At 59.5% G+C, this 27,890-nt stretch overlaps 1 protein-coding gene across 1 annotated transcript in view; it reads right to left on the reverse strand.

Moving 5' to 3' along the window:
• Window positions 1–888: 888 nt before the first annotated feature.
• Window positions 889–27,890, reverse strand: part of KCNJ12 (potassium inwardly rectifying channel subfamily J member 12) — a 28,784-nt gene continuing 1,782 nt past the window's right edge. Inside the window, exons 2-3 of the mRNA XM_058675586.1 lie at window positions 8,036–8,157; window positions 889–2,974 (exon numbers count right to left, since the gene is read on the reverse strand). Of these exons, the coding sequence (XP_058531569.1) occupies window positions 1,626–2,933 (1,308 nt within the window). The 5' untranslated portion in view covers window positions 2,934–2,974; window positions 8,036–8,157 and the 3' untranslated portion in view covers window positions 889–1,625. The remainder of the gene's footprint in view (window positions 2,975–8,035; window positions 8,158–27,890) is intronic.

The raw sequence follows: 27,890 nt of genomic DNA on the forward strand, positions 1-27,890 counted from the left end.
CCCAAGTGAGGCTCCCTTGACGCCACTGCTCCACCCCGACCCTAGCCGCCTTGTGTCTGCCCCTATAACCAGGCATGAGGCCTCATGAGGCCAGAGCCCCCCGCCCTCAGTTCCCCCACTCCGGTTAGAGAGTGACTTCCGGTTCTGAGCTGTCTTGAGCAGCACAGGTTGGCACGGCCTCAGCAGGAAGTCAGGAGACCTGGGAGATGAGGTCCACGGTGCTCCACAACAGGAAAGGCTCCATCGGGGCCCCTGCCAGCTGCCAGGAACACCATGGGGCCGTGCAGCCAGGGGAATGGGGGAATAAACATGACCCTTTTATCCCCATCTTCATTCTGGTAGGTCAGCGGGAGGAGGGAGGCGCCCCCTTTCCTAAGAGCTCCCTTCTGTGCCCCCTCCTGGACCACCCTGGACTGTCCCGGGAGCGGGGTAAGGGACATGGCCTTGTACCAGGGTGAGTTAAGGCCCAGCTCCTGCCACCTCTTCCAGGGTACCCAGGGAGGGGGTGGGCGGCAGGAACTTGGGCTGTAGGGAGGGACGGATGAGTCGGATAAAAACAGAAGCAACTGGAGCCGGACAACCGGAGTGTCTAAGGCACGACTCACATCACACTGGGGGCCCAGAGCCCTCGAGGGGCTCACGGACTCCTCCTGGCTGCCACCTGACTCCCGGCCCAGGGAGCCACCTGCTCTTAGGCCCTGAGGGGGGCGGAGTCACAGGCAGAAATGGAGAGAGAAGCAAGATGGCGAGTCGGGCTGGGGCAGTGGACCCTCGTCGGCAGATCCTGGCTGTAGCCCTGAGACACACCCCTAGAGGTATAAAATCAAGCTCAGCAAGCTCAAACCAGGTTCTCCCCAAACCGCACCTGCCGCTCCCCCCGCCCCGCGCCACTCGCCAGCAGGGACGGCCAACATGCCTTCACTCTGGTTCCCAGACACAAAGGGGGCCTAAGTCACCCTGGGAGCACAGGCGGTAGACAGGGTGGGGAGCACGGAGCCCTGCCATCCCCACGCCTGCTCTGGCAGGACTGCGGGGTGGAGGCAGGGGTGGGAGGGATGGAGAGGCCAGTCCAGCCTCGGAGAACCCTCTGGCGCCTCCAGCCAGCTGCTTGCGTCTGGAAGAATTCTAATCGTCCTTGGATCTACCCAAGAATTAAAAAGATTCTGTTTTCGACCGCACTGTTAATTTGTTGTCAATTGTTGTTGTCGGTTGTTTTTTTGTAAACAGTCTGACCCAAGCTCGGGCTGAGAAAGCCAAAAACTCCATGTTTCTCCCCAAGTTATAAAAACCAGCCGGGCGCCTGGCAGCAAGGAGGCAGGGCCAGCCAGCCAGCCAGGAGAAGGCTGCAGCAGGGGCCTGAGCCCTGCCCCCACCTCCCCTTCTCCCAGGCTCTGCACCTGCTAGGCCCAGGGACCGCCACTCTCGGGCCCCCACTGACCCCCCTGAGGCTACTGTGAAGAAACTGGAGACACTACAACGCTACTGAGTCTGTGAGCCCACAGCAGCCCGCCCCGTCTGCTCCAACCTGGGGCAGTGGGCCGCCGCCCTCTGGGGCCTCTCCCTTATCCCCACCCCACAACCAAACAAGGCTGGAGCGGACACTGCACCTAGGCCCCGGGAGCGGCTCAGATCTCTGACTCCCGTCTGTAGGGCCGCTGCTCCAGAGTCCCAGCCGGCTGCAGCCGGTCAAAGTCGTGCCTGGCCTGGGGGCTGCGGCCGGGGACAGCGGCAGCGGCGGCAGCCGGGTCTCCGGCATCACCCTCCTCCTCCTCATCGCGGTTTAGGAAGGCCAGCTCGTTCTCGTAGCAGAAGGAGCTGGCGCTGGGCAGCAGGAACTTGTTCTCAACCAGGTCCTTGGCACTGCAGCGGGGCGTGGAGGGCACCTCATAGGTCTTATGGAAGTGCGCATAGTCGATCTTATACTGGTTTTTCTCCTCGAAGAGAACCGGCTCAAAACGATGGCCCCACAGGATCTCATTGGCCAGGTAGGAGCTGCGGGCCTGCGTGGTCATGGCTGTGGCCTCCACCATGCCCTCGAGGATGACGACAATCTCGAAGTCGTCTGTCTCCAGGTCCTGCCGGCTGATGCCGAACAACGGGCTGGCCTCGTCGATCTCATGCAGGATGGTGATGGGCGAGACCAGGAAGATGCGGTCAAGGCCCTTGTCGAAGCCCACGTCAATGTCGATCTGGTCCAGCGGGATGTACTCGCCCTCCTCAGTGACCCTGGGCTTGATGAGCTGGGCGCGCACGTGCGCCTCCACGATGTGGCTCTTGCGCAGGTTGCCCACGCGCCACATGAGGCAGAGCTTGCCGTCGCGCAATGCCACCACGGCATTGTGGCTGAACAGCAGGGTCTGTGCCCGCTTCTTGGGGCGCGCCATCTTGGCCATGATGGCGCCGATCATGAAGGAGTCGATGATGCAGCCCACGATGGACTGGGCCACCACCATGAAGACGGCCACGGGGCACTCCTCAGTCACGCAGCGCAGCCCGTAGCCGATGGTGGTCTGCGTCTCGATGGAGAACAGGAAGGCCGCCATGAAGCCGTGCACCTGCAGCACACATGGGGTGCGGCCCCGGCTCTCAGCCGGCTCCAGGTCGCCATGAGCCACGGCGATCACCCAGAAAATAACCCCGAATAGCAACCAGGAGGCCAGGAAGGCCAGCGAGAAGATAAGCAGCATGTAGCGCCAGCGGATATCCACGCAGGTGGTGAACATGTCAGCCAGGTAACGCTGCGACTTCTCGTCCATGTTGGCGAACTCGATGTTGCACTGCCCGTTTTTCTTGACGAAGCGGTTGCGGCAGCGGCGCCGCGTGTGCACCTTGCCGTTGCCAAAGCCGTTGGCGCCTGACATGGTGACCAGGTGCAGCCCGTCCTCCTCTGATGACACAATGCTATAGGGGTTGGCCCGGCTGGCTGCGGTCATCCCGGGTGGCGGGGAGCCCCGGCTCGTGCCCAGGCTGGCTCCTGCAACACAGGGATGGTGGTCTACCTGAGGGTGGGACAAGCAGGAGGGGGACCCACCTCCTGCTGCACACCCCCACCCAGACCCTCAGCTACTCACCAGGCTCCTGCTCAGTCTCCCCTGTCCCCACCCAGCTATCCCCACTTCCTCCCTACCCATCATCCTGGGGACACCAGTCCCCCAGGGCCAGCAAGCAGCAGCCATGGGGCCCATCCTCAGAGCCAGGGGCTCGCCCTAGGACACCAGGACACCCTGGCTCTCCCTGCTACAGTCACAGCCCCCGAGTGGCTCCCTGTACCTGCCCCTCTGGCCTGAACCACAGGACACATCGGCAGTGGCAACAGCGGTAACAGTGCCTACAGGACACGCACCATCCCCCCTCTGAGATCTCAGGCGCTGTGCCAGCTGAGCATTTGTCGTTTTGTTCTTGCTGTGGCCTTACCCTCAAGGTCTAGAACAAGGTCTGGTACCACTCCCTCGCCCTGAAACTCAGAGAACTTTGGAGACATGACCTGGGCCCTGCCCACAGCACCGAGGTTGGCCTGCTAGCCACAAGTGGGGGCACCTACCCACTGGCCCTGGGATGAGGGGCTGCTCGGGTCCTGCCTCTATTTCTAAGCCAGGACTACAGGGCCACCCAGGCTCGTGGAGGGACCCATCAGGGCCCCCAGCTTCCACTGCAGCCCACAGAGTGCACTAGGGAGCAACTCCTGGGGGCCTCTCACACACACACATACACAGAGTCACGTGCCATTCCCCACAGCCAGCAGAACAGACCCTGTTCTCAGGCAGCAGCTAACAGCCCTGCCCACTGCCACTGCCACTGCCAGGCTGAGACATCCCTGAGCCAGAGTACCCCTGGCTCTGCGAGCAGAGATGCCTTCCACCCCCCTCCAGGTGGGCCAGGCCAGGCTGGATGGGAGGTTAGAGAGGCAAGGGCACCTACTGGTGCAGGCTGCCCTGAGGGGCTAGGCACACACCTGCCACACACGGGCATGGCTTAGAGCCCCAGCCCCAACCAGGGGTGAGTTCAGAGTTGGATAGAGCTCCAAGGCCCTTGGGGTCAGTAGGAAGACACTGAGTCCCCATGGAGGATGACTTGGCATTGTGTGTACTGGAGCACGCCGCCCTGGGAAGAGAACAGTTAGTCTTGTCCTGCAAAGACCTGGAGCCAGAGCCCTGACTGTGGGGCTCACGGCCTCTGACTGCCAACCTCCACTCCCAACACCTGGGAGAGAGGAGGGGGCGGAGCCAGTCGGAGCCAAATCTCAGCCCAAGGACCCCAAGGCAGGCAGGTGCCCACAGCACCCGCCCCAAGAACAGCCTCTTGGCATCCCAGGGAAGCAGGCGCTGGCATGGTGTCCACTCCAAATGAGGCTCAGAGAGGTGAAGAGCCTCGCTCCAGGCCACACAGCTTCTCACAGCGGAGCTGGGATTCGAACTGTTTCCGTCTGCGACAAGATCCGCCCAGCCGCCCTCCCGGCAGCATGCTCCGCGGACTGCCCTCACCGTCACCGCAGGTCTGGGGAGCTGAGGTCTGAGGAGGTGACAGTGGACACTGCTTCTGCCTAGGCCATGAGGCAGAGAGCCGGCCACAGGGAGGCCCCCTGGGGTCGTGCTGGGAAGATGGCTCAGGCCCAGACCCCGGGGACTTCCATGGGGCGGGGGCGCTCAGACGCCGGTGGGCAGGTTTGTGTTGTCTGGGCGCCTTGAAGGACGTCCAGCGGGTCATGGCTGCTCCAGCTGAAGGCAGCAGCTCGGGGCCTGCAGGACATAGAATCGCATGAATCAGAAGCCACGGGCCTGGCCGGACATCAGGCAACCGAGGGCGCCATAGCAGTTCCTGGTGTCCCTGCCAGGGCTGGGCCTCCCGCCCACCCACATGGAAACAGGCCTGGGAACTCCTGCACCTCGGTACATTTCCCCTAGAATCACCCCGACAGCATCAGCAAGCCAGAAACAGACCCAGGATGAAGGCACTCCTCCAGTGTCACCCAGAAACTGAGCCAGAGCCCTTGGCCTCTCGAGGGCTACTGTGCATGCATGTGTGTGCATCTGCGCTGTATTCATGGGTGTGGTGTCATGTGTGGCATACTGTGTACCCACGTGGTGTATGCACACATGTGTGCCCGTGTGTCCATATGTGTGTGCATGTATGGGTGTGCATAGGCGCAGTGTGCTATGTCCACATGCATCTCTGCCTCTGTGTGTGTACACGTGTGTGTGCAGGTGTGTGCATGCATCATGTGGGAAGCCCTCACTGGGCATCGGGCGAACACAGCACCACAAATTCACCCAGCAGCCAAGGACCTGCCCGCACAGACAGCATAGCAAGAAGCCTTACACAGCTGCACAGCCCTAACAAGCTACGTTTAAGAAATAGCAGCAGGTAACATCCACAACCAGGGACACGCAGGCCTGTCTGGCTCTTCCCCACTGGGGTGCCAAAGAGGACATCAGAGTTCAAAAATGGGATTAGAGAACTTGCTTTGCTGGAAGAGGCCAGCTCCTCGTTCTATAGATGGGAAAGAAGCGGGGACAGAGAAAAAAAAAAAAAAGAGATGTGTCCCAGCTCACCAAACAACTCAAGGGCAGGAGCCACGTGCACCAGGTGACAGTGGAGGCCCAGCAGATGCCCAGGGGGTCGTGGGGGGGCCGGGGGGCGTGGTGGGGGAACCCGAGAGATGCTGGGGCACCCTACCTGAGCCACACAGGTGATCAACCCAGAGAACGGCGAGGTGAGCCCAGCAGCAGGCAGCCGACAACGGACCCGCGAGGAGTGCTGAAGCCAGCCCGGGCCCAGCTTGCCAGGGCCTCTTTCTGGCTCCAAGATGCAAGCTTTTAGGGAGGATGCCAACCCAGCTGCCATCCGACCCGAGGGTGTGGCCCGAGTCACTGGGAGGGGCCTCCAGATGAAGTGCAACACCCCGAGCCCAGTCCCCTAGCCCTGGGCGCCTCAGGTTTCGATGACATCTGGGAGGAACCCGGGCAAGTCCTGGGTACCTGCTCCTGGGAGCCAGGCAGGCGCTGAGCTGCAGGGACAGTGGAGTGGGTTCCCAGGAAGCAGCAGCAACTGCCCTTCGCTACCACTGGGGCTGATCCGGGTCTCACAAACACACTGGTTCACTCCCTACACCCACCACGCAACTGACCACTGAGGAGGGTCACCCCACCTTTTAGGTCCCCATGCACCCTGCAACCTCAGGGTCCCACAACCCCATCAGCACTCCAAAACTGGCACCCAAAAGCAGCGGCTCAAGGACACTCATGGCACCAACCCCATGGCTATCACTCCCATTTTTAACACACAGGAGACTTCGGGAGGCATGGTCTGCACAGGCCTCCCCCTCCTCCAGCCTGTGCCCACGGCAGACATCACCAATCACAGAACTTTCTTCCGCTACATCCAGCAGCAACCTCAGAATCTTTCTTAACCCGCTGGTATCCATGAGCCTTAGCCTGAGATCTAGAAAAATCCGCTCCTTCCTTTGCAGCTGGGGAAGCTGACGCTCTGAGGGGAGCCAGGTACAGAGGAGGGGAGAGGCAAGTCAAACAGCCAAGGAGAGGCTGGCTGGGGCAGGCTGAGCCTGGCTATGCAGGAGACCATTTTTTCTAGGCCAAATGCCTCCTGCTGGGTACTCGGGGTGTCCTCTGCCACGGTGCTCAGCCACGACACGCCAACATCCGTGGCCAAAGGAGAGGAACAGCCATAGAACACCCAGATGTGCTCAACTAGGAGCAGACAGAGAGGCACTCGCAGCCCAGGGCCCACCTGCCCAGATACTCACTGTCAATACCAACACCGTCCAATCCTATGGTCCCCTTTAGCCACAGGAGCTGCCAGTGCACACGGTGCACCAGGGACAGCCTTGGTCAGTGAGTGATGAGAGCAGGTGGGTGCGGGGGGTGCTGGCAGGGGAGGGGCCATGCTGTCATGGAGCTGCAGTGGCCCAGCAGGGACTCTCATGGTAACACACACTCCTTCACTGCTTCTTCCCCTTCCTGTCTCATTTCCTTCCTCCCACTTGACCTTCAAGAGTTCATCATCTACTGGAACACTGCTGTTGGCCCTTCCCCAAGGAGTTCTCTCAGGTCTCCGGTGGCAACCTTCCCTCCTGCACGCCCAGCATCAGGAGGCCGGTACAGTCCCCTCTTCCCCAAGTTCTTTCTCTCCTACCTGCACCTCTTCCACGAAGCCCTTCTGGATTTTGTATATCTGGCGCTTTTGTTTTGTTTGTGTCTGTTTGTTTGCTTTGTCCTATTGAGACCACAAGCCACTTTCTACCTTGCAGGAGAGTGGATCTTATCCGAGTCCCATCTCTGACCAAACCCAGAGGCTCAGAGGTGGCGGCCAGGCCCTGGCACAGAGGAACTGGCCAGGAGGTACTCACTGACCAGATGCACAAGAATGAGGAGGAAAGCATTAGAACTAAGGGCCGGACAAGGAGATGATGGGGCAATGGAGGAGGAGAGACACGCATGCAGGGTGTTGTGAAGGTGGGTGGATAAACCTGGGTGACGGATGGCTGGGTGAACAGATGCAAACAGTCAGATAAACAAAGCATGAGTTAAGTGGTTGCATAGATGGCTGAGCAGATGAATGGATGGGGGAACTGGGAGAATGGGTAAGATGGGGGCACAGGTGAATTCTTGAGTTGATGGGTACATCCGTGGATGAGGTAGGATGAGGAGGGTAAGAAGGGGAGTGCATGGATGGATAAATGGGTGGACATAGACGGATGGATAAATGAATAGATGGATGGATGGATGGCAGGGTGGGCAAATGGACAAATGTATGAAGGAATAAGTGGATGGGTGGATGAATGGATTAATACACAAATGGATAGATTGGCAGATACATGAGTAAGTGGCTGGACAGGTAGGTGCTGGCAGACGGATGTGATGACGTAAAAGAGTGGATGGATAATTGGTGACTGGGAGGCCAAGTGGGTGGAGGGATGGGTGAGCGTCAGGACAGACCAGTCAGAGGGTGGAGGCACAGCAAGCAGCTTGTGGAATGTGTGACTACACAGATACGCGTTCGGCAGACACTTGACTCTTACCTCTTCAATTTTGTCTTCTAAGTAATGGTGCTGAGCAGGCAAGTAACTGTCTTCACGGGCAAACGGGCAGCGGCTGCCATCCCCCAGACACCAGCTGGGCAGGATCCGGTCATGAGAAGACCCTGAAGCGAACAACAACAACAACAAAAAGCCACAGGATTGCAGTTGATACTACTCTTCTCACAGGGTCTGAAGGCCACAAGCTTCCCCGAGGACCCCCATCTTTGCTCTCTTCCCCCTGGGGCTTGCACGTCAGATGACCACACCTTCACAGTATTTAAGCTCAGTCCACAAAAACCAACAAGAGGAGGGTTGGGAAAGATGGATCTTCATAGAAAACACAGTACCACCTCCACAGCTCACATCCTGAGCACTGGTCGGTTCATGAAATCCCCACAAGGCTGGCGCTGCTGCTGTCCCCACTCCAGAGAAGCAGGGGCTCATTCTCCTGAGCTCACGAAGGAACTCAGGCCCCCAGCCTGTGCCACCCTCTGCAAAGCCACCCACTACCAGCCCTGGGGGCAGGTATGGACATCTAGGTGGACAGAACTGAGAGGGGAAGGAGGGAGGGAGAGCTGGGCAGACAGAGAGTATGACGCTGAGTAGAAAGGATGGATGAATGGGATGGCTGAATGAAGGGATGGACACATGTAATGGATACAGGGATGGAGGGATGGAGGGATGGATGGATGGACACGAATGATGGGTGATGGATGGATGGATGGATGAGCATGAGGGATGGATGGATGGATGGACATGGGTGATAGGTGATGAATGGATGGGTGGATGTGACTGGGATGGGAGAATGGATGGGTGATGGATAAGACAGTGAGTGGGATGGATAGATGAGATGGCTGAATGAAAGGATGGGCACATGAAATGGATGCTGGAGAGCTGGATGGATGGATATGAGTGATGGATGGATGAGCATAAGGGATGCATGGATGAATGGACATGGGTGATAGATGATGATGGATGGACACGAGTGATGGATGGATGAACACAAGGGTGACTGGGATGGGAAAATGGAAAGGGGCTCCAGCACGCTGTGAGGACAGAGAAGAGCACAGCAGGAAAGGGCTGAGGATTTCCAGGGACAAACTGCCTAGGACCACCTCCTACCTCTCCCCACCTCCGAGGTATGCCTGAGGGGCCCCACCCTCTCTGAGGGTGCAGCCAAGGGTGCCACACGGTCACACTGGCTTTTCTGGCTGGGATTAAGGAGCCTGTTGTGAATCACTCCTACAGCATAAGCCTTCTGGGTCAGGCTACAGGGTTGATCCAGAGGCACACGGGCCTGGGTTACCCAGCTCTGCCCCCTCACAAGCTGTGTGACGTGGGGTGACTCACTGCCCCCTCTGAGTCTGCCTTCTCTGTGCAGGGAGAAACGTTTCAGCTCTTCATCCCCCTCCAGGCTCCTGCCTCAAAATCTCCTGGCCACAGGCCTCTGGAGGGGCCAGCATTATGCTGCAATGGGTAAGGCTGCCGTCTACGGGGCTGGTTCAAGTCCCAGCTGCTCCACTTCTGATCCAGCTCCCTATTAAGTTGCCTGACAAAGCAGCAGAGGATGACCAAAATGTTTGAGTCCCTACACCCTCGTGAGAGACACAGAAGAAATTCTTGCTTCAGCCTGGCTCAGCCCTGTGCATTGTGACCACTTGAAGTCAGTCCTGCCTTGAGGGAGGATGATGCGTCCCCAGCTGGGCAGGGGGACAGAGGCTGAGGAAAGCTAAGTTACTTGTCCCTGGTCACCCAGAACCGACCCTCTGAACAAAGGAGGTGAGGTGTTGCCAGGGGACAGTGATAAGTTCAGGAGAGGAGGAGGTGTGGCAGGTGCAATGGCCTGCCCTTCCCCAAGGGCTGCAGGTCACCTGCTCATCCCAGGGCTTCAACCACATTCCTCAGGCCCTGGTTCCCAAGAGGGACTTTCCCAAGCTGTCCTGTCCAGGACCCCTGCTGCCCTGCTGAGTGCTTGGGGTGGGGACACCTGGACACCCACAGCCTCCAGTGTGTAAGACAGGGCAGGGTTGGACCGACCCAAGTTTTCTCCCAAACGTGTCAGCCAAGGCTGGGGCTGGAAGCACCAGAAGACAGGGCCAGGTCCTTCCCGGGTCCCACATGCAGGGTTGTTGTTCAGCAGGACGTGCCCATGAAATTAGATATGGTGACGGTGGGAGCTCCCGCCCTCAGCTCACTCTGGCCCTCCCCTAGGGCCTCAGGGACCGCCCAGCTACCAAAGGGGAGACGCCACACAGGGCAGGAGACCGCCAAGAAGGCAGACCAGTCCCTTGTGCCCAGCCCCTTTCCCATCCCAGATTACTTGAGACCAGATCCCAGGGGCTCTACTCCAGGGGTGTCTGGCTGCCTTCACGCCTCAGAGCCCAGGACCTGCCAGACCACAGCCACCATGGAGTGGCAGAAGCCTCAGGTCCTATAGCTCCGGGAGGGGCAGGTGTCCATACCTTGGGCGCCTCCCGAGAGGCTGGGCTGGAGGCCCTTACCCCAGCAGGTGCCAACAGTCAGAACAGACATCAGGGAGTGTGTCCTGCAGTATTTTTATCTTGAGAACATCCCTTACAGAGGGTGGGGGCAGGGGGAGACAGGCTGTCCTTGGCCCCAGGCCCCTGGGAGCAAGAGGTCAGAGGCCCTCAGTGCCCTCAGCTGGGCCTGCACGTCATGGAGTCCCAAGGGCAAGGAGGACATCTGGAGGGTCTTGGAGGGTTCCTGGAGTTCCTGGTTGGGCTCTGGTTTCCTGTGTGGCCTAGGGCTGGGTCTCTGTCCCTTCCTGAGCCTCCCTTGTGCAGCCCACACCATGCCAGGCTCAGGCCTGTTGGCAGGGGAAAGAGTGGCAGATGCCTGCCTATATAGGGGGCACACCTTAGCAGAGTGACCGGAGAGAATGGTAGAGAGGGAGATCAGAGGTACAATGGAGCCAGGGGCAGGTGGGCCCTGACCCAGTGACGGGGCAGAGGCCTTCCTAGAGGAATAGCTGCAGGTCCAGGACGGAATAGAGAATGCAAACAGAAAGAGCCATCCTGAAATGGACCACAACTCAGTGAGGGAGCTACAGCTGCTCAGGTTGGCTGAGTATGAAGGTGCAGCAGGCACAGGTAGGGGACAGTTGCAGTCACCACCTGTGGGTCCATGCATGGGGGCTGTCCAGCTGGGAGCTCCCTGCCACTGTCCTCCCATCACAACAGAGCCTTTCCCCGCCCTGGGTGGAGGGAGACTCCCAGTCCCCTCCCCCAGGCAGCAAGAAATGAGTCCAGGGATGCAGCGGCGGGCAGACGCCCAAATGTGCACGGGCAGTGTAGTATCCACTTTGCTTTTCCCAGCTTCACCTGCACTAAGTCTGACGCATCTCCCAAGCAATCGCTGTGGGCACAGACGAGCAAGGACCAGAAAGAGAGGAGCATCCTGGGACCAGGAAGACCACTGAGCAAGAAGCTCATGATAGGACAATGTTGATCCAAGCCCCTTGCAAGTAAACAAGGCAAATGGTAACTCTTTGTTGTAGAAAACATGTAAAGGGTACCTATGAATCAACAAGAAAAAAAAGGGGGGGATAGCAAAGGATGACCGGAAGGCTGGGACAGCTCCCCATGGAGGACCACATGCCCCCTGATCAAGCAGCTTTCCAAGAATAATCGCGGGTCAGAGCCTTGGTCACCTGTCTCTGCTTCCCACAGCTTTAAGCCCCAAGGATGCCTCCTCCAGGAATACCTCCAAGAATTCCCAGGACTACTGCCACTCCCTGCATGGCCCCACAAGTCTCCTGGGCTCCCAGTACCAAGGGCCCTGCTTCTATTGCCACCTCAGAGCTCCCTACAGGTGGGAGGCCGAAGCGACTCAACGTGAGCTTGCCAAGCACACTAACCCTGATGTCCCACCTCTGGTCACTCCGAGCTTCAGCCCCCAGCTTCTCAGGGAGCCCTCCAGGCCTGTCTTGCTCCCAGGGCTGGACTAGAGCCTGCACTCCACACCCTACAGTGGACTGTTTCACCTTCCTCTCCTTCCTTTCAGCAAACCCGGTCTGTAGGAAGGACCTTAGAAACACAACCCGCCCCCCGCCACCTCCAAGGGACCCAGGCTCGTATGGTCTGGGCAGCAGGCAGACCGAGCTCCAGAAAAAAAAGACAGTGTGCAGAAGAGCTCAACCTCCCAACCAGGGCCTCGAACCTGCTCAGAGCTGAGCCCAGCACAGACTGCCCTACTGGGAGACAGACTTCAGGAGCCAGGCTAGCCAGGGCAGGGCAGGGAAGGGCTCTCTGGGGAGGTGATGAAGAGGATGTGGGGGCAGAGGGGAGGTGAGTGGATGGGGGCAGCCAGCTGGCACCAGATCATACAGGGAGCATTGGCTCAGCCCCCCTGAGGGACTCCAGCACAGGGCCAGGGTCCTCCCAACGGGGTGCAGAGGCCTAGGCACCAAAATTCTGCCTCCCACTCAATGTGCCTGCCAGGAGACACCCCCACAATGCATGGTTCGGGCATTTTACCCCTGAGCCCATCTTTGCCACCATGACCAGGAAGCTTAAGCATGGGTCTGTGTTGAACCTCAGGACCCTCAGTGCAGGGAGAGAGGAGAAGGGGTGCCCAAAGGAGGCACACATCGAGGGGGCTGTTCAGGGCCACGAGTGTGACCTGGAGGCCCTGCTGCAGCGCCCAGGTGTTGAGCAGAAAATTCCAGAAGGTCCCTGGCTGTGGTTCAACCCCTGCCCAAGGCCCAACAGGCCAAGGCAGAAGTCAAACGCAGGTCACTACTCACATTCAGGTCCTAGGTCAGCAGTTGAAGTCAGCATGAGGAAGGAGCCACGGAGAGCACCCCAAGTGTGGCCAGAGTCAGCCAGGGGTACAGAAGCCCCCCTAGGCCTGAACCCTTACCCCTACCAGGAGAGTCACTTCCTGCCACGTCCCTGCCTCCTGTAGCCTTGTCTGCCCAGGTCCCTGGTTCCCCTTTTACCCACAGCGTGAAGTGGTGCTGGGTTCTAGGATCCAAAGCCAAGCCAATGGAGACTTTCAATTGCTGTGACACTGTATCAAATCTGGCAGATAACAAAGGAGCCTCCCAAAAGATATGCAGAAGGGCCCCTTTGAGGTCTATGCCACAACACTCCCCTCCCCATCCCTACCACACTGCACCACGGCTCCTGATCCTGAAGGTGCTGCCAGGCTAACCACTGTAGTGCCCAGCAGGAAGATGTTAAACGTCACCGTGCACAAGTGACGTCAGGGCGGGCATCGTGGCCTGGCAGGTAGTCACCCCTTTGAACTCGGGCAACCCAATGGGAGATGGGTTGGGTCCCGTCTGCTCTACTTCCAATCCAGTTCCCTGCTAAGGTGCCTGGGAGAGCAGAAAAGGATGGGAGACCTGGAGGAAGCTCCTGGCTCCTGGTTTCTGTCACCTAGCCCTGGCTGTTGCAACCATTTGGGGAGTGAACCAGCACACAGAAGACTCAAATAAACAAACAGATTTTGAAAATAAAGTTGATGCAACGGTATTCAGGGCACGAGAACAGCTCGGCACACCAGTCCGAAGAAGCAGAAGGGCTGGGCAGAAGCCAGGGTGGGGACAGGCCTCGTCCATCACTGGTTCGTCCATTCGCCCTCTGCCTTCACAACCCTTTCTTGTGCATCGCACCTGCAGGAGGCTCCACACGGGGGCGCAGTGGGGACAGGGTCAGAAGCCCCACCCCCTCGCTCGGACCAGAAGAGGAGGAGGCCTGAGGTGAGAAGAGAGCCAGGGCAATGGGATCAGAGCCGGCATGGGGGCTGAAGGCCACCCCAAGCTGCCGTTCTTGCCCCCATTTTTGGAGCTTGAGAGTTCTTCCCAGCTGGGGGGCCCAAACCAGAATCACAAGCCTACGGAAGCTTCCAGCACCCAAGGCCATGTGACTGAGAGCTCCATCCTTGACCGCACTGCCGCATTGCCGGGTCTGGCCCTGCTGGCTGTGGCTCTCGGAGGCGACACTGTCTCGTGCCCATCTCTCACCACCGGGCATGCACAGCTCCTTCTTCCCCTGAGCTGGGGTCAGTCCACACCTGTGCCTGAGGTGGAGCCCAACTTCTTTTCCTCTTGATACCAGTGAGACACTGGAACTCAGAGAAGGCCAGTACCACACCCCAGGGGGGCCAGGCAGCCAGGGCCAGGGCTAGGCGGAAGTCAGGACCTCAGCAGCCCAGGTGGGCACGGCTCTGGATCATCGCCTACAGGATGACTGCACAGCTGTGGCTGTGCTGAGTGGCCGTGAGCCACTGCCCCTCCATGAGTCTACACTTGGAAAGACAAGGGGTCATCAGGCTTCTCTCCCATGGGTGCCCAGTGCACAGCCCCTGGAAAGACACTCTCACGCCTGCTGAGAAAAGAAGGTTCGCAGCTCTCACACCACCTGTGAGTGTGTGTCAGCAACCCTAGCAGACCAGGTGCCTGGGCCAGGGTGCACAGGCAAGGGACACTGACTGGGCCCCACAAGGGCTCAGGCTGCCTGAGGTAGGATCAGGTCAGTGATGGCCAGCGGAGGGAAGAGTTGCATGGGAGGGTAGCCTCTGAGCTTCTTCCTGGAGTGGTCCTGGTCCCTGGCTGCTGCGGCTCTCCTGCCCACATGAGCTAAGGACTGGTGGGAGGAGGGCAGGGTGGGGAAGGGGAGGTTGCCATATCCATTTGACTGATGAGCCCTAGGAGGCGAGCTGGAACAGGCAAAGAGCAGCAACCAACAACACAAGTGCACCTGGGACAGATCTCGGCACCCCCCAACCCCTCCCAGGAATAGATAGCAGCTCAGTCATTCCCCCAGGGCTATGGAGGTCCCTGGGGCACTGGGGGGTGGGGGGGGGACACACAGGGCAGTGTAGCCACCTGCAGGCAGCACCAGTGGCCAAGGGAGGCGCTGTGAGGGCGGAAACACCTCTTGCACACCTCCACCCCTGGACAGGTGTGCCCAGCTGTGAGGTCAGCCCCCTCGCAGGTGCACCCAGCAAGCACACAGGTCATGGCTCAGTCCCCACCCCTGTCTGCTGCCCACACGTGCACAGCCATGTACCTGACAGTGGCCACGGCGGGGGGAGGGGCGGGGCGGGCAGAGATGGTCTGGTCACCTTGGCAACAGGGCGGGAATGGACCAAGTCTGGGACAGCCTTAGTTCAAAAGCAAAAATAAAATAAAATTGTTTTTTAAAAAAAAGCCCACTAGTGAGCACAAAGAGGCCAGCTGAAGAAAAGAAGCTTGCCTGGGAGGACAGGGAGGGGCTGAGAGTCAGCCGGCCTCTGCTGGCAGCTCCCCAACCCCCACCCAGCCTGAAGCCTGGGCCAGGCCTGGCTGTGGCTGGGTCCCCTCCCCACAGCCCTGCAAACATCAGATACTCTTGCCACCTCAGGGGACGCTGGGCCACGCCTGCACTGGAGTCACCCTCTCTGGACAGGCCGCCCTGGCCAGTGCATTAGCCCAGACCCTGGCATGATTTATTCACGAGCTCTCTTATCGCTCTCGTCCCCACAACCAGCTCGTTGGCCTCGGGTGCCTCTGCTGGGCGGGGGCCGACCTGCAGACGCTTCACAGTCCGTGCTGGAAAACATTGCGTGCTATTTATACCCCATCAGACAAGGCGTGCACGGGAGGCAGCCGCTGCTGAGCCGCTCCCCACAGGCACCGGGAGCTGAGCCGTGGCTGGCAAGTGCACCCTGGCTCTGCGTCCAGTCGGTGTCCTGCACTCTCTGGGCTCCTCCCACCATGGAACCCACCGGCTGCCACAGCAGGTACTTTGGCGGCCACACCAAGACCTGAGAAAGCCCTGCCCTGCCCGGAGAGTGGGGGAAGGGAGGGAAGGTCCTGCCCTAATCCCCATGTGACACATGAAGAAGCTGATGTCTGGTCCAGGAAGGGTCACCCAGCCAGACACATGACCTCGATGGACTGTGGGCTCCAGCCTGAGCTTGGGGTGACCTCTGCTGAACTCTGTCCCCAGAACTGTCTAAACACCTGCTTGGAACCCAGGGAGCAGCCCAGAGGCAGGGAACCCACCACCCAAAGCCACAGCCAAGTGGGATCTCCCTGCCTCCAAGCCCAGTCTGCCTCTTAGAGGTCACGTGGAGGCCCCGCCAGGTCAGCACAGTGACCCCAGCATCGGGGGGGTCCAACTGTCAGGACAAGGGCAAGGTGAAGGGTCCTTGAATCACAGAGCTAGCCTCTGCCACTTCAACACCTGGCTGAGGGCCCCCCATTCTCCACCACCCCTAGGCCATGCTGTCACTGCTGGTGTCTCCAGAGGCTGGTGGTGGCAGAAGGCTGGCCAGGAGCCTGGCTCCCACACAGGTGATCTGTCTCCGGGACGTGGCGTCCTCACCTGCCAAGCAGGGAGGACAGCCCAGCCACTTGAAGGACACAGCAGGCCCGGATATCCCCCATGGAGGTCTGAAGCAGGAGGGGGTCTGCATACAGCCACAGCGCAGACAGGATCAGCTGTGACCACACACAGGCACATGCCAAACGGGAGAGCCTGGCTCCGTGATTCCCTGACTGTTGATAACTCAGGTACCTGGCTGCCCCTCCCAGAGCCTCAGTTTCCCTGCCAATGTGCCCTCATAGGGCTGTGGCACCTGTGGCCTTGGCAAGAGCCCTGCCCCTATTCCCACTCCAAGGTCAGGGCCACTGGCATCTTGGCATGATGAACGCCTGCCCTGCCGGGGGCCCAGAGCAAGCACCACGCAGGATGCCCGGTAACCGTAGCCAGAGGACAGCCTGGGGGACAGAGGCCTGGAGATGCTAGGACTGCTAGAACCTTCCAGCAGAACAGGGTGGGCTGCAATGCCTGCCACAAGGAGACTTGCCCCACCCCCAAACAACTCGAAGCCCTTGCATCACCCATCACAGGCAGCAGTAAGATGTGATGGCTGTAGGATCCATGAGCCGTGCCTGGCAGAGGAACATGACGCCCGTGATCCTTGCGATGGCCGTCTCATGCCAAGCACAGGGAGGTGAGGCTGGGGGACAGCACTGACCACACCCTATAGCTGCAGTACAGGCCCCTCAAATCTCTGCCTGGAGTCTGTAGATCCCCATCTGGAAAATGGGGCTAAGGAGACCACCAGCATTCTCCACGGCCACCACCACCCAGAGGAGAGATGGACAGGGAAGGGTGAGCTCAGCGAGGGCTGTAGGGACCCTTGGAGCCCACCCCCATGCCGCCCGCCCAGCCTGTCCACACCTGCCTCCATGGGGCCCTCGCACGTCCAATAGCAAGGTCACCACTATCCCCACAGCCCACGTTTGTCCACCCTGCTCAGACGCTGCAGCCACAGCTGTTTACTGCCTGATGTCAGTCGTGTCTACACGGCCTTTTGTACACGCAGCTGGACCCTACATAATAAGTCTCGGGCTCCGCCCCCACAGCATGCTGGGCTGAGGAGGGCAGGGGAAGGCAGAAGAAGAAGCAGGTGGTCTGGAGCCCCTCCAAACGCAGCCTTAGTGAAGGGTCCTGAGGGTTCTCTGGGTGACAGGCTGATGAAGGGGTGGGGAGTCAGCTGGGCCCACACCCCAGCCTCCAGCAGCTGCAGCCCAGGATGGGGACATGCAGAAAGGGAGCGGCTACAAGTCAGACCTGTGTCCTGGCCCTGGGCCTGGGCACTGCTAGGAACATATGCAAACATACACATATACAGATACGCGTGCATACAGGTATATCTATGTACTGCACACACACCCATGCATAGACACAAGCGTTCGCACGTATACATGCGTACATGGGGCATACACACATACATACAAACACATGCGCCTGTCCACGACCAGTATCACTGTATGCTAAGCATCTTCCGCGTGCACCACTGTAGGAAATGCCCTGCTACCCGGTGGGCATGACCTAAAGCTTGCTTTCCTATGGCCTGAAGCACAGCTCCTGGGTCTCCTACACATGGAGTGTGACCTCCGACAGGGCTAGAAGGTCTTGGGGAATACACGCGGAACATGACCTTTGACATGACTGGAAGATCAAGGGAAATAGACATGTCATATAGCCAATGATGTCTTTGGTGGTGGGGGTTGCCGGAAGACGCCCTCCTGCCCTCCCCTTTCTTACCCTTTAAAAGCTGTATTGTGCATAATAAAGCGGACATTCCTCACCAGCCTGTCTCCGGTGCCAAAGAGCATCACTGCCTAACCTGGTGACTTCAGGGCCTAATGGCAGGCGTAAACCGCAAGATACTGTCCACATGAGCCGCATGTTCGGCACCGTGGGGACCCCGGGTGGGGAGTTCGTTGTCTCCCTGCACACCTGGGCACAAGGAGGCACTGGGGAGCATGGCACCTGTCCTGGACTGTTGCACACGGGGAAGTCCTTGCAACTGCAGGACAGGTTGCCATGGCTGGCCTCCCTCCTGGCCTCAGATACCAATCACCCTGACCCCCAGGGGAGAGACGGGGAGCCTGGTATTCGCTTTTCAGCCGCACAGCCAAGCCCTACATTGGTACAGCAGCTTGCCCTGTAGCTGGGAAGAGGCCCTGACAAACCAACTCCCACCGCAGGCCTTCCTCACCACTCCCTGGGCACTCGGGCAATGACTAGCATGTCTCACGCAGCTTTAGGCACAGAAGGGACACGGGACAGGGACTGTCAGAGCCCAGCCCTGGCTGTGAGAGTCCCCTGATGTCTACAGACCCTAGGAGCCATGTCCCATGGACTGGAGATGAACCCAGAGCTGTGGGAAGCAGGGCAGAGCCAGGGGTGGGCCAAGAAAAGGCTGAGTCCCACCCCTCCCCCAGGAAGGTGGCGAGCTGAAGCCAAGCACTTCCAAAAAAGGCAGGAGGTCAGGTGGGCAAGGACAGGAGTGACGGAGGAAGAAGAGCAGTGAGGACACCCCCACCCCATCATGAGGAAGGCTGTGGAGTCCTGAGGCGAGAGCTTGGGGGCTCACAACAACAAATACCTGAAGCAGGTGCGCACAGCACGCCCACTGCCCAGCCTCTCTGCCCTGGGCCCAGTGAGAGGCCTAGAAGCAGGGGCTCAAACAAAACCATGGGTGCAACCGTCGCCCATGCCCTTGGGGATGCAGAACCACACAGGAGCCACATCAGGAACAGCTGAGCCACCAGGAGTCCTGTGGAAAATCCACAGCCACAGGAAGCAGCTGTGGTCCTGCTGACTGTCCGTACGTAAATGGGGCATCCTGAAGCCAGGTGGGGCAACAGATACGCAGCACCACGAAGGCACCGCACTTCACTGGCATGGGCATGTTGAAATGGCCCATGTCAGGGCAGCACAATAAGCCTCCACCTGCAACACTGGCATCCCATAGGGGCACTTGTTCGAAGCCCAGCTGTTCTACTTACCATCCAGCTCCCTGCTAATGTACCTGGACAAACAGCAAAAGACAGCCCAAGTCCTTGGGTACCTGCTAGTCCCATGGGATTCAAGGATGGAGTTCCAGGCTCCTGGATTCACCCTGGCCCAGCCCTAGCTGTTGCAGCCATTTGGAGAGTGAATCAGTGGATGGAAGTGTGCGTTCTCTCTCTCTCTCTCTCTTCTTCCCCCACTCCCTCTAAAAATAAATACAGCAAGGATAACTGAACCCAAACATCTCAGCCACAGCCAACCCATGATCCCCGTAATGAAAAAGAAGAAATCACCAAATCAAGCCAGAAATGCTACCGTGACCTCCAGTCACGGTAACCACCTGCCAATGAGTTCCCAACCAGGGTGACAGAGCCACCAGCACCGCCTTCCAGCACCCAAGGCCTCCCATCTCCCTGGTGTAGAGACCAGGGAGCCTCCAGAATGGACCGTGACCTTGGGTGAGCAAAAAGGGACAGGGCCCTATGGACAGCAGGGGGCAGGGCCATCTCACCTGCCGGCATGAGTAGTGCCAGGAGTGGGGACAGCTGTGCTGAGAGCAGGTACATCTAAATCTCACTCCAGGCATTTGTGATTTGGAAGCTAGGGACTGGAACACCCAGGCCTCCTCCCCTGGGAACCTTCCCTGCTCTCCTACTCCTAGGCACCCCACAGCACCTCCCCAACCTAGCCCTGCACTCAGTCACATGGGACTGAGAGATTCCCAAAGGCACACTGATTAGTAAATAATAGATCAACAACTCTGCCATCTCCCGGGGACTCCAGATACACCGATGGCCAGGTTCATGGAAAGCCACATCCGCCCATGCTCCCTGAGCAGCCTTGGTGCTCAGGCCCCCAGGGGCACAGGAAGGACAAAGAAACAGGGCCGCTATCTGTACAGAGCACCCCGCAATGGTACACAGACAGTGCCCAGGCTGTGGGCTGGACCAGCCCGCCTGGCGCAGGGGAGCCACAGGTGCAATCGCAAGTGGGATGGGAGGCCTCAGGCGCTGAAAGGTGGTGCTGTCAAACCCCCAACCCTAAGTAGGACGCAACCTGTGATGGTCTTACGGGAGCTGAGGCCTCTTTCTGATCCAGGCTCATATCCGGTTTGGTCAGTCAGCTCATCTCCCTAAGCCCAGCTCCCAGCCTGGCAGGGACATCCTGAGAATCTGATGAGACAGAGCTCGGGATGGCACTGGGCCCCAAATGGCCACTTCCATGATTATTGTCCCTGGGTGCCAAGTCTGAGTGTCATCGGGCCACTTCCTGGGAGCTGTCAGCTCCTGGGGACAGCACGGGCTGCAAAAACCTGCAGACCAAAAGCAATGTCCAAGCCCCTGAAACATCCTGACGGCTGCAGCAGTGGTGGCGGCTGGGCACCCGGGGAGGGGCTGGCTGAGAGCAACCAGGTGGCCTGGGCCACACCGCAGGGGGCTGGGACAACTCAGCAGGGTCAGGGGTGACAGAGGAAGCCCACCTGCTCCCTGCTGTAACATGGAGTTTTGAGCACGGATGGCTGGTGAGGACCACGAGCTCCATTCCGGGGCCCTGAGCAACAGGGCAACGACTCACTGAAGGATGAGAAAGAGATTTGCAGGCAGTGGGGCAGAGCTGGGGCAGAGCTGGGGCAGCCCCTCCAACTACCTGGGAGAGAATTTAACCAGAGGAGCAATGGCAGAAAGACAGTCAGGGAGGTAGGCCACCTCGGTGGGGATGGAGGCTGGGCCACTGCACCCTAGCCCCGTGGGGAGGGCTGGCCGAGACACAAAGGCACAGCCCCTCTCCCGGGCAGGGCCACTGCTGGGACTGCGTGAGCTGCCCACACTACATCAGCGACAGGCACAGCCCAAGCCCAGGGACCTGGAAGGAGGCAGGTGGTCTCAAAGGAAGAGAATGCCAGCCAGATTTGAAAACCTCAAGATAAAAACTGTCACTTACCACACCTGTCCCATGCGACCTCGGACCTGCGTGGTCTCCACTTCTCAGACAAGGTGGGGAGGTACAGGAGAGATGGAGGGCACACGGATGGGAAGCAGAAGGCATTCCGACTCTAAGCATGATGCTAAGAAGGAACAACTCAGGAGAAAAAAAAAGGCTGGGCCTATGGATACCTGGCTGAGTCCTGGCTGCTCCACTTCCTGCTAATATGTCTGGGAAAGCAGCAGAGAATGGCTCAAGTCCCTGGGCCCCCTGCATCCATGTGGGAGACCTAGAAGAAGTCCCTGGCTCCTGGCTTCAGCCTGGCCCAGCCCTGGTCATTGCGGCCATTTGGGAAGTGAACCAGCAGATGGAAGATCTCTGTCTCTCCTCTCTCTCTCCTTGTAACTCTGCCTTTCAAACAAATACATACATTTTTAAAATGTTGCCATGCAGGGCAGTGTGTCCAAGTTAGCCAAGTATAGAGGGTTGAATGGTACCCCATCACCGTCCCCCTACACACACACACACACACACACACACACACACACACACACACACACAGAGGTTCTGTCTACCAGGAAGCAATGGCCAGGGTCCCTGAAATGTCACCAACACTCTGCAAGTGAGTCTATCCTGGACGCAGGTGGGCTAGGCACCCAGAATCGAGAGATGAGACGGGACGCGACATCCATGGGGGCATCAGCCCAACCCTTGCTGTGGCAGCTGCAAGCCAAGGCAACCCGCAGACCGCCTGAAGGTTCCAGAAGCCAGGGAACAGCCGTCCCTCGGCAGGAAGCAACCCCTCCCACGCTGAGTCCAGATATCTGACTTTCCTCAGTCCAAAATTCAAAGCCTGGAGTACACACTCCCAAGTCCGGGATCTTTTTTTTCTTTTTCTAATTCCAGCACGATGCTCTAAGTGGGAAGTCCCACGACCATGGCAGTCTGTACGGAGAAAGAGTGCGCACAAGGAAACATCAGCGAATGCGATGGTGTGATCTGGGGTCACACGCGTGCCAAGTTCCCAAGCCCCACATAGCCACTCCCCTGGAACCACATGGTGGCCATGGGTTACAGCAGCTGCAGGAAATATTCAGGTCAGCCACCCCTGCGGTGCCAGGCACCACTCCTGGACCTCTGCCCCAGGCCTCTTTACAAATCCCAGATACAAAAGCCTGTGATGGATTGCTTCTACCTGTTTAACTCCAATGTACCCACTTCACAGGTGGGGACACTGAGGCCCACCATATCAGGCATCCTCCTGAAATTCCCCCATCGAGCTGCAGCTAAACCTGAGGCCATCAACAAGGACAGCGGAGTCAGGAACAGGGCCTGGAGCATGGTTACCGGGTCCTGGCACTTGAGGCCTCGGGCATCTGCTATGGGGTCAGGGCCAGGACTCCCTGGTGGCTGCATTGCATAGGCCAGGTCAGGCCAGCTCACACCAGCAAATGAAGGAAGGAAGCAGGCAGTGGGCTGTCCTCTGTCCCACAGCACCAGGGTAGTGGGGGAGGAAGGGGCTGGGCTGCTTCAGGGCTGTCCCCAGGGCTCCTGCGGGCTCCCCTTCTGGCGGCCCCCAAAGTGTCCAGAGCCGGCAAGGAAGTTGGCCACTCCAGCCAGGCAGGTGCAGCCAACAGCTTGAGGCCCAGCAGGCCCAGGCAATGGCACGGTTGAGCCTCCGGCCATGCGGCTTAGCAAGTAAGCAGGGAGGGGAGGAGGCCACTCTGCCCTGCCCTGCCCTGCCCTGCCCTGCCCTGCCCTGCCTCACATTGCCCTGCCCCATGCTGACCACACTGCCGAGGGGTGGAAAGACAGGACGCTGGGGCTCGTGCCCAGTCCACAGACTTTCCAGGGAAACTGAGGCCCAGGAGTCACTGACCCTGCCTCAGAGACACAGTCTGGGTCTCCACCCCCAGCAGCGTGGCCACTCCTCAGTGGAAACTGGACCCACAGGGGATAATGGAGCCTGCCAGGGTGGGGAGCTCCAGGCCAGGCTACTGGGGGACTGAAGACACCACAAGTCCTAGGAGGTGTCCCCCAAATCTTCCCACCAGCAAGGCCCCCCAGAGCCAGATTTCAGCAGACACAGTCAGTAAGTAGGCAGGGACAGCGTGAGCCCAGAGGGAGAGTACGCCCCAGGCTGCAGTCCTGGCTCAAACCTTATACCATCATCCCAAGACCAGGCCTCAGGCCCCTAATCCACACCCCAGTTCCAGGGGTGTGGGGAGCCCACCCAGACTGATAGGACGGGGGTGGGGTGGGATCTAGTGACACAGGGCCACAGCTCTGCACAGTCACCCCGAGTGCTGGTCCTGCCCCTTGGGGACACAGAGCTGGGAATGGGGAACAAAGACTCACTCCCCATCCTTAACACTTCCCAAGACAATGCAACACATGTCATTCAAAGCCTCAGCAGTGAAGCCAAGGGCCTGAGGCAAGCAGCAGTGACTGGTTGCAGGGCTGGTGGGCTTTCTGTTTCCTTTTCCCACACCCGGGCAGGGGTCTCAGATGGCCCACACTCCCCTCCCCTCCCTGGCTCCAACCCCCAGGTTCAACAGGGGTAAGCGAAGCTAACTGTGGCTGTAACATCCTTGGCTCCTGTCTACCCACCTCCCACCATCACCCAGGTCCCCAGAGAAGGGCAGGGAGGAGCCAGAAGAGCCAGGTAGGTCCCAGGGTAGAGTGTAGGGGATCCCCGACACCTCCCAGGTGACCATGACCTTAGCATACAATGCCCCAGCCCTGCTCAGGCCATTTCCACCAAGCCTTGGAAGGAAGCTCTGACCCTGCCTCTGACCTCCGCCCCCCCACCCCCCCACCTAGCCTCCATGGGTCCTCACCCACCCAGCCCTGCAGGATGAGTGGAAGCTTGGCCTCGGCCTGGAATCAGGAGCCAGAGCCGGAGGGTGGAGGGTCGGGCGGGCAGGCGGGCAGGCGAGAGGGGGGTGCGGCTGCTGCCACCCAGAGAACCAGCTGCTGGAAGCAATTTATTTTTGCTTGAAGTGCTGGAGAATTGCAGGCTGCAGCCGCCAGCTCTAGGGGTGCGGGCTGCAGCTGGAAAGACGGGGGAGCAGGCAGGGTGAAGGGTGAGGAGCATCACACCTCCTCTTTGACCTGCCCTGCCCTGCCCTGCCCTGCACTGCTCTGCCTCACACACATAGCTCAGCCCCTCCCGCCAGCTCCCCTGCCAGGGTTGAGGGTCCCCACCTGCTTCCAGAGTGCTGAGTGCCCTTGGGGCCGAGGTAGGGTCTGTCCCTCTCTGGCCCCCACTCCCTGCCTGCCCCAGACACACTGCTCATGGCTGAAGAGGTAGAAAGTATGTCCTGGGGTTCCTTTTCTTCTTCCTCACCTCCGACCCCACTGCCAGGATGAGCAGGAAGGGCCAGTGCTGGCCTGCCAGGCACAGCCAGCCAACATCAGCATACCCACCTGCTTCTCAAGGTAGGACAGGAGGGGCTGTGTAGCCAACTAGAAAGCTGCAGAAGTTGATTATGACAAATCTTTAAAAAAAGAAAATGCCAAAACCTGGGTGTTCGCTCAAAAAGAGACAGAGAAGCAAGAGAGGCAAGCAATGACTTATGGGCAGTTGGAAAATGCTGGGCCAGGGCAAGCCACGGGGATGCTGTATCCATCCCCAACCCGCTGTGCTCCACAGGGCAGGGTGGGGGGAGGGCAGGCACAGAACCTGCCTCAGTGTATACAGAGCTGCAATGGGCCAGTGCCCACTCCTTGCCAGCTTGGGCTGGGGACAGCCTGCACTGGAAGCAGGCCAGGCTCAAGGAACACAGCAAGGTTCCGAGACCGCAGTCGCTGACACCGAGACCAGTCCCAGCCAGACTCTCAGCAGGCCAGACGGCAGGCGCCAATCCCAGCCCTGCCCATCTCAGTGTGCTCATCTGCAGAATGGGACAGTCATTCTGCCTGCCTGGCATGCGCAATAAAGGGGGTCTGGGGGTCCTTTTGCAACCCACCTCCACTCCACCCCATGAAGAATCCCAAACACCTGTCACGTGTTGGCCACTGATGCAGGCACTAGGGGGCCAGGACAAACATCCCAGGCCATCAGTAGCTAGACAAGTGAACACAAGTGGCATGGGGCAAGGTCTGAACGAGGTTGAGAGACTTGGGGGAGGGGATGGTACCCAGAAAGGCCCTGGAGTGATCAGCAGCAGACACAGCCCAGAAGGTAGACTGGGAGAACAGGTAGACACCCAGCCCCATGTCCACGACACAGTCAGGGTCAAGTGACATTGGTTGGAGATGACTCTGGCCCAAGCCACAGGTGAGGAGGGAAGAAAACAAGTGGGGGAGGCTCCAGCTGCCTCCCCCAGTCCCCGGGGGTGTGTGCATCAGGAGGAAGGTTCCAGATCTATGAGGATCTACCCACTGACCCCAAGGCCAAGGTACCACTACTTCCTAGGGCAGCTGACCATGGAGCTCCCATGCCTGTGCGGCATGGGGGCAGGGTTGGGACTGCCAGTGTCCCCACAGCTTCACGTTGCCCATTAAGCAGCCCTGCAGAGAAACTCGAGGAACTGGGGTCAGAAAGTTGCTGGGTCCCTCTTGGGAGGGGGACGGGGGTCATCAGTGTCAAGAAAAGGTTCAGGCAGAGTGGCAACTCCCAAGGCTATGGCTGGGCAGACGCCACAGCTGCCAAGCCTGCCTCCCTGCTCCTACCACCTGCTATCAGACCCTCAAGCCCTCTCCCACCCCAGGAGACACTGCCAAGGGTAGGGACTCCGCTCACTCGGCATGCACAAAGGGTAGATGTTCAAATGCCATGTGTAGGGAGCAGCGCATGAAGGTGTTGGTCCACAGAGCGCTCACTGGGCACGGCCAGACCAGGGCTGCCCCCGAGGCCTCCCAAGCATGCCAGGCTGTTCCAGGGACTGCAGGCAGTCAAAACCAAGGTGGCAGCTCGGTCCCCAGGCAAGCAGTAGGCCCTCCATCCCTCCAAGAGCCACCCAGGGCCTCCTCCCTCTGTAACGGGGAGCTGCCCGCCACCCTCCATGCTGGCAAGGCCATTAGGAAATTAAATCAGCTCACAGAGCACCGGGCCACCGGCCAGTGCCCCAGCAAGTGCTCCGCTCCTGCCTGAAGCCCAGCTCCTCAGAAGAAAAAAAGAGAGAGAAAGAAAAAAAAAGAAAAAAACCCACCGGCCAGCCAGGCTCCACCTCCCCAGAAGCAGCTTTGAGCAGCCCTGCCCTCAGCCCAGATTCAGGCCGGCTTCCTTTCATCTTCAAATCTTTCCCTGCAGCCAGCTCCCTGCCGAGCTGCCCAGGCCCAATGGGACTGAGCCCACACCCACCACACCTTCCACAGGGCCAGCCCCAGGCCCCACCGAGCTGTCTGCCCTGCTCCTCCATGCCAGCCATGGCAGGGTTCCAGTGGTCAGCCCCAGGGGAGGGGCGGCTGTGCCCGTGTGTCACTCACAGCAAAGCCCCGGCTGGCGCCCAGCCACAGCCACCAGCTGCACCTGTCAGAGGGAGGGCCCGGCCCAGAAACAGGCCTGCCAGCAGGGAGCCAAGCTGGTCATCAGGTGGGCACCGAGGGTACAGCATCCACTGTAGCCTGGGGGTGGAGAAAGACCCTGTCGAAGACCACAGAAGTCACTAGAAGGGCCGTCGCAGGCACTTCCGCCCCAGTGGCGGTGTGCCAAGGTCTCCGGGTTTCATGCTCGGTACTGCCAATGTAGCCCCAGGGCACCGGAGGCCCGACTGGGCCAGAGGAAACTGCCCACAGGCAGAATGGGCCCCAGTGCAGCAGAGCTGCAGGGCACTGCCATGCTGGTACTGCTACTGGTACGGTCACTGCCGTAACAGACTTTCACTGGCGCAGGTCGCCTGGTGTTTTCAGCCTGTTTCCTGCAGACCTCGGGAGAAGGTCCTGGTGGTGGCATTAGGGCAAGACGGCTGATAGAGACAGGTCCTCACCCTTGGCTCCATCCCATCCAACCCCCCACTGTAGAGCTCTGAGCAGCTCTGCCTGGAACACAGATCCATTCCCTGAGTTCTCCCCCGCACCCCCCTAGTCCCCCAATCCTTAAGGCACCTGAAGAGGTTCCCTGCTAGACAACCTGGAAGATCCCTGAGGATTTGGTCAGGAGAAGACTGGGGGAGGGGCTCAATCACGCTCTCACCTGAAGAAGGTGCACACGGAAAAAGCCAAGCGCACGCCTCCCCCTCCCCCCTGCACCTGCTGGTTCCGTACAAGACTGGGAACCACCCCCCCAAGGGGCGCTCAGCAAATTCCCCTCTGTGTCTGGCTCTTCCTGGGTCCACCTAAAGGGAGCCCTGCTAAGGTCTCCCGCTCCCACAGCTGTCACCTTGAGGCCCCTGGCTGCTTGGAGGTCCCCCCGGAGGGGGGGGGGAATCTGAGGAGCAGTTACTGTGGAAGAGTCTCTTTAGGGGGATCCCAACCACACACCAAGGAACCCATCTCAGAAGGCCCACACGAGGGCTTGTTTCTGGAGGCTGAGGGCCGCCTCCCCCAGATCCAGGGCGGGCGCAGCTGGGGCCCCAACGGACTGTCTGGCCCATGGAGAGGTCGGGGTCCCAGGAAGGAGAGCAGCCAGGGTCTGCCAGGAGCGGGAGAAGGGGAGTCCGCAGGCG

Source organism: Ochotona princeps, chromosome 17, assembly GCF_030435755.1.
Source record: "Ochotona princeps isolate mOchPri1 chromosome 17, mOchPri1.hap1, whole genome shotgun sequence".
NCBI classification, from domain to species: Eukaryota; Metazoa; Chordata; class Mammalia; order Lagomorpha; family Ochotonidae; genus Ochotona; species Ochotona princeps.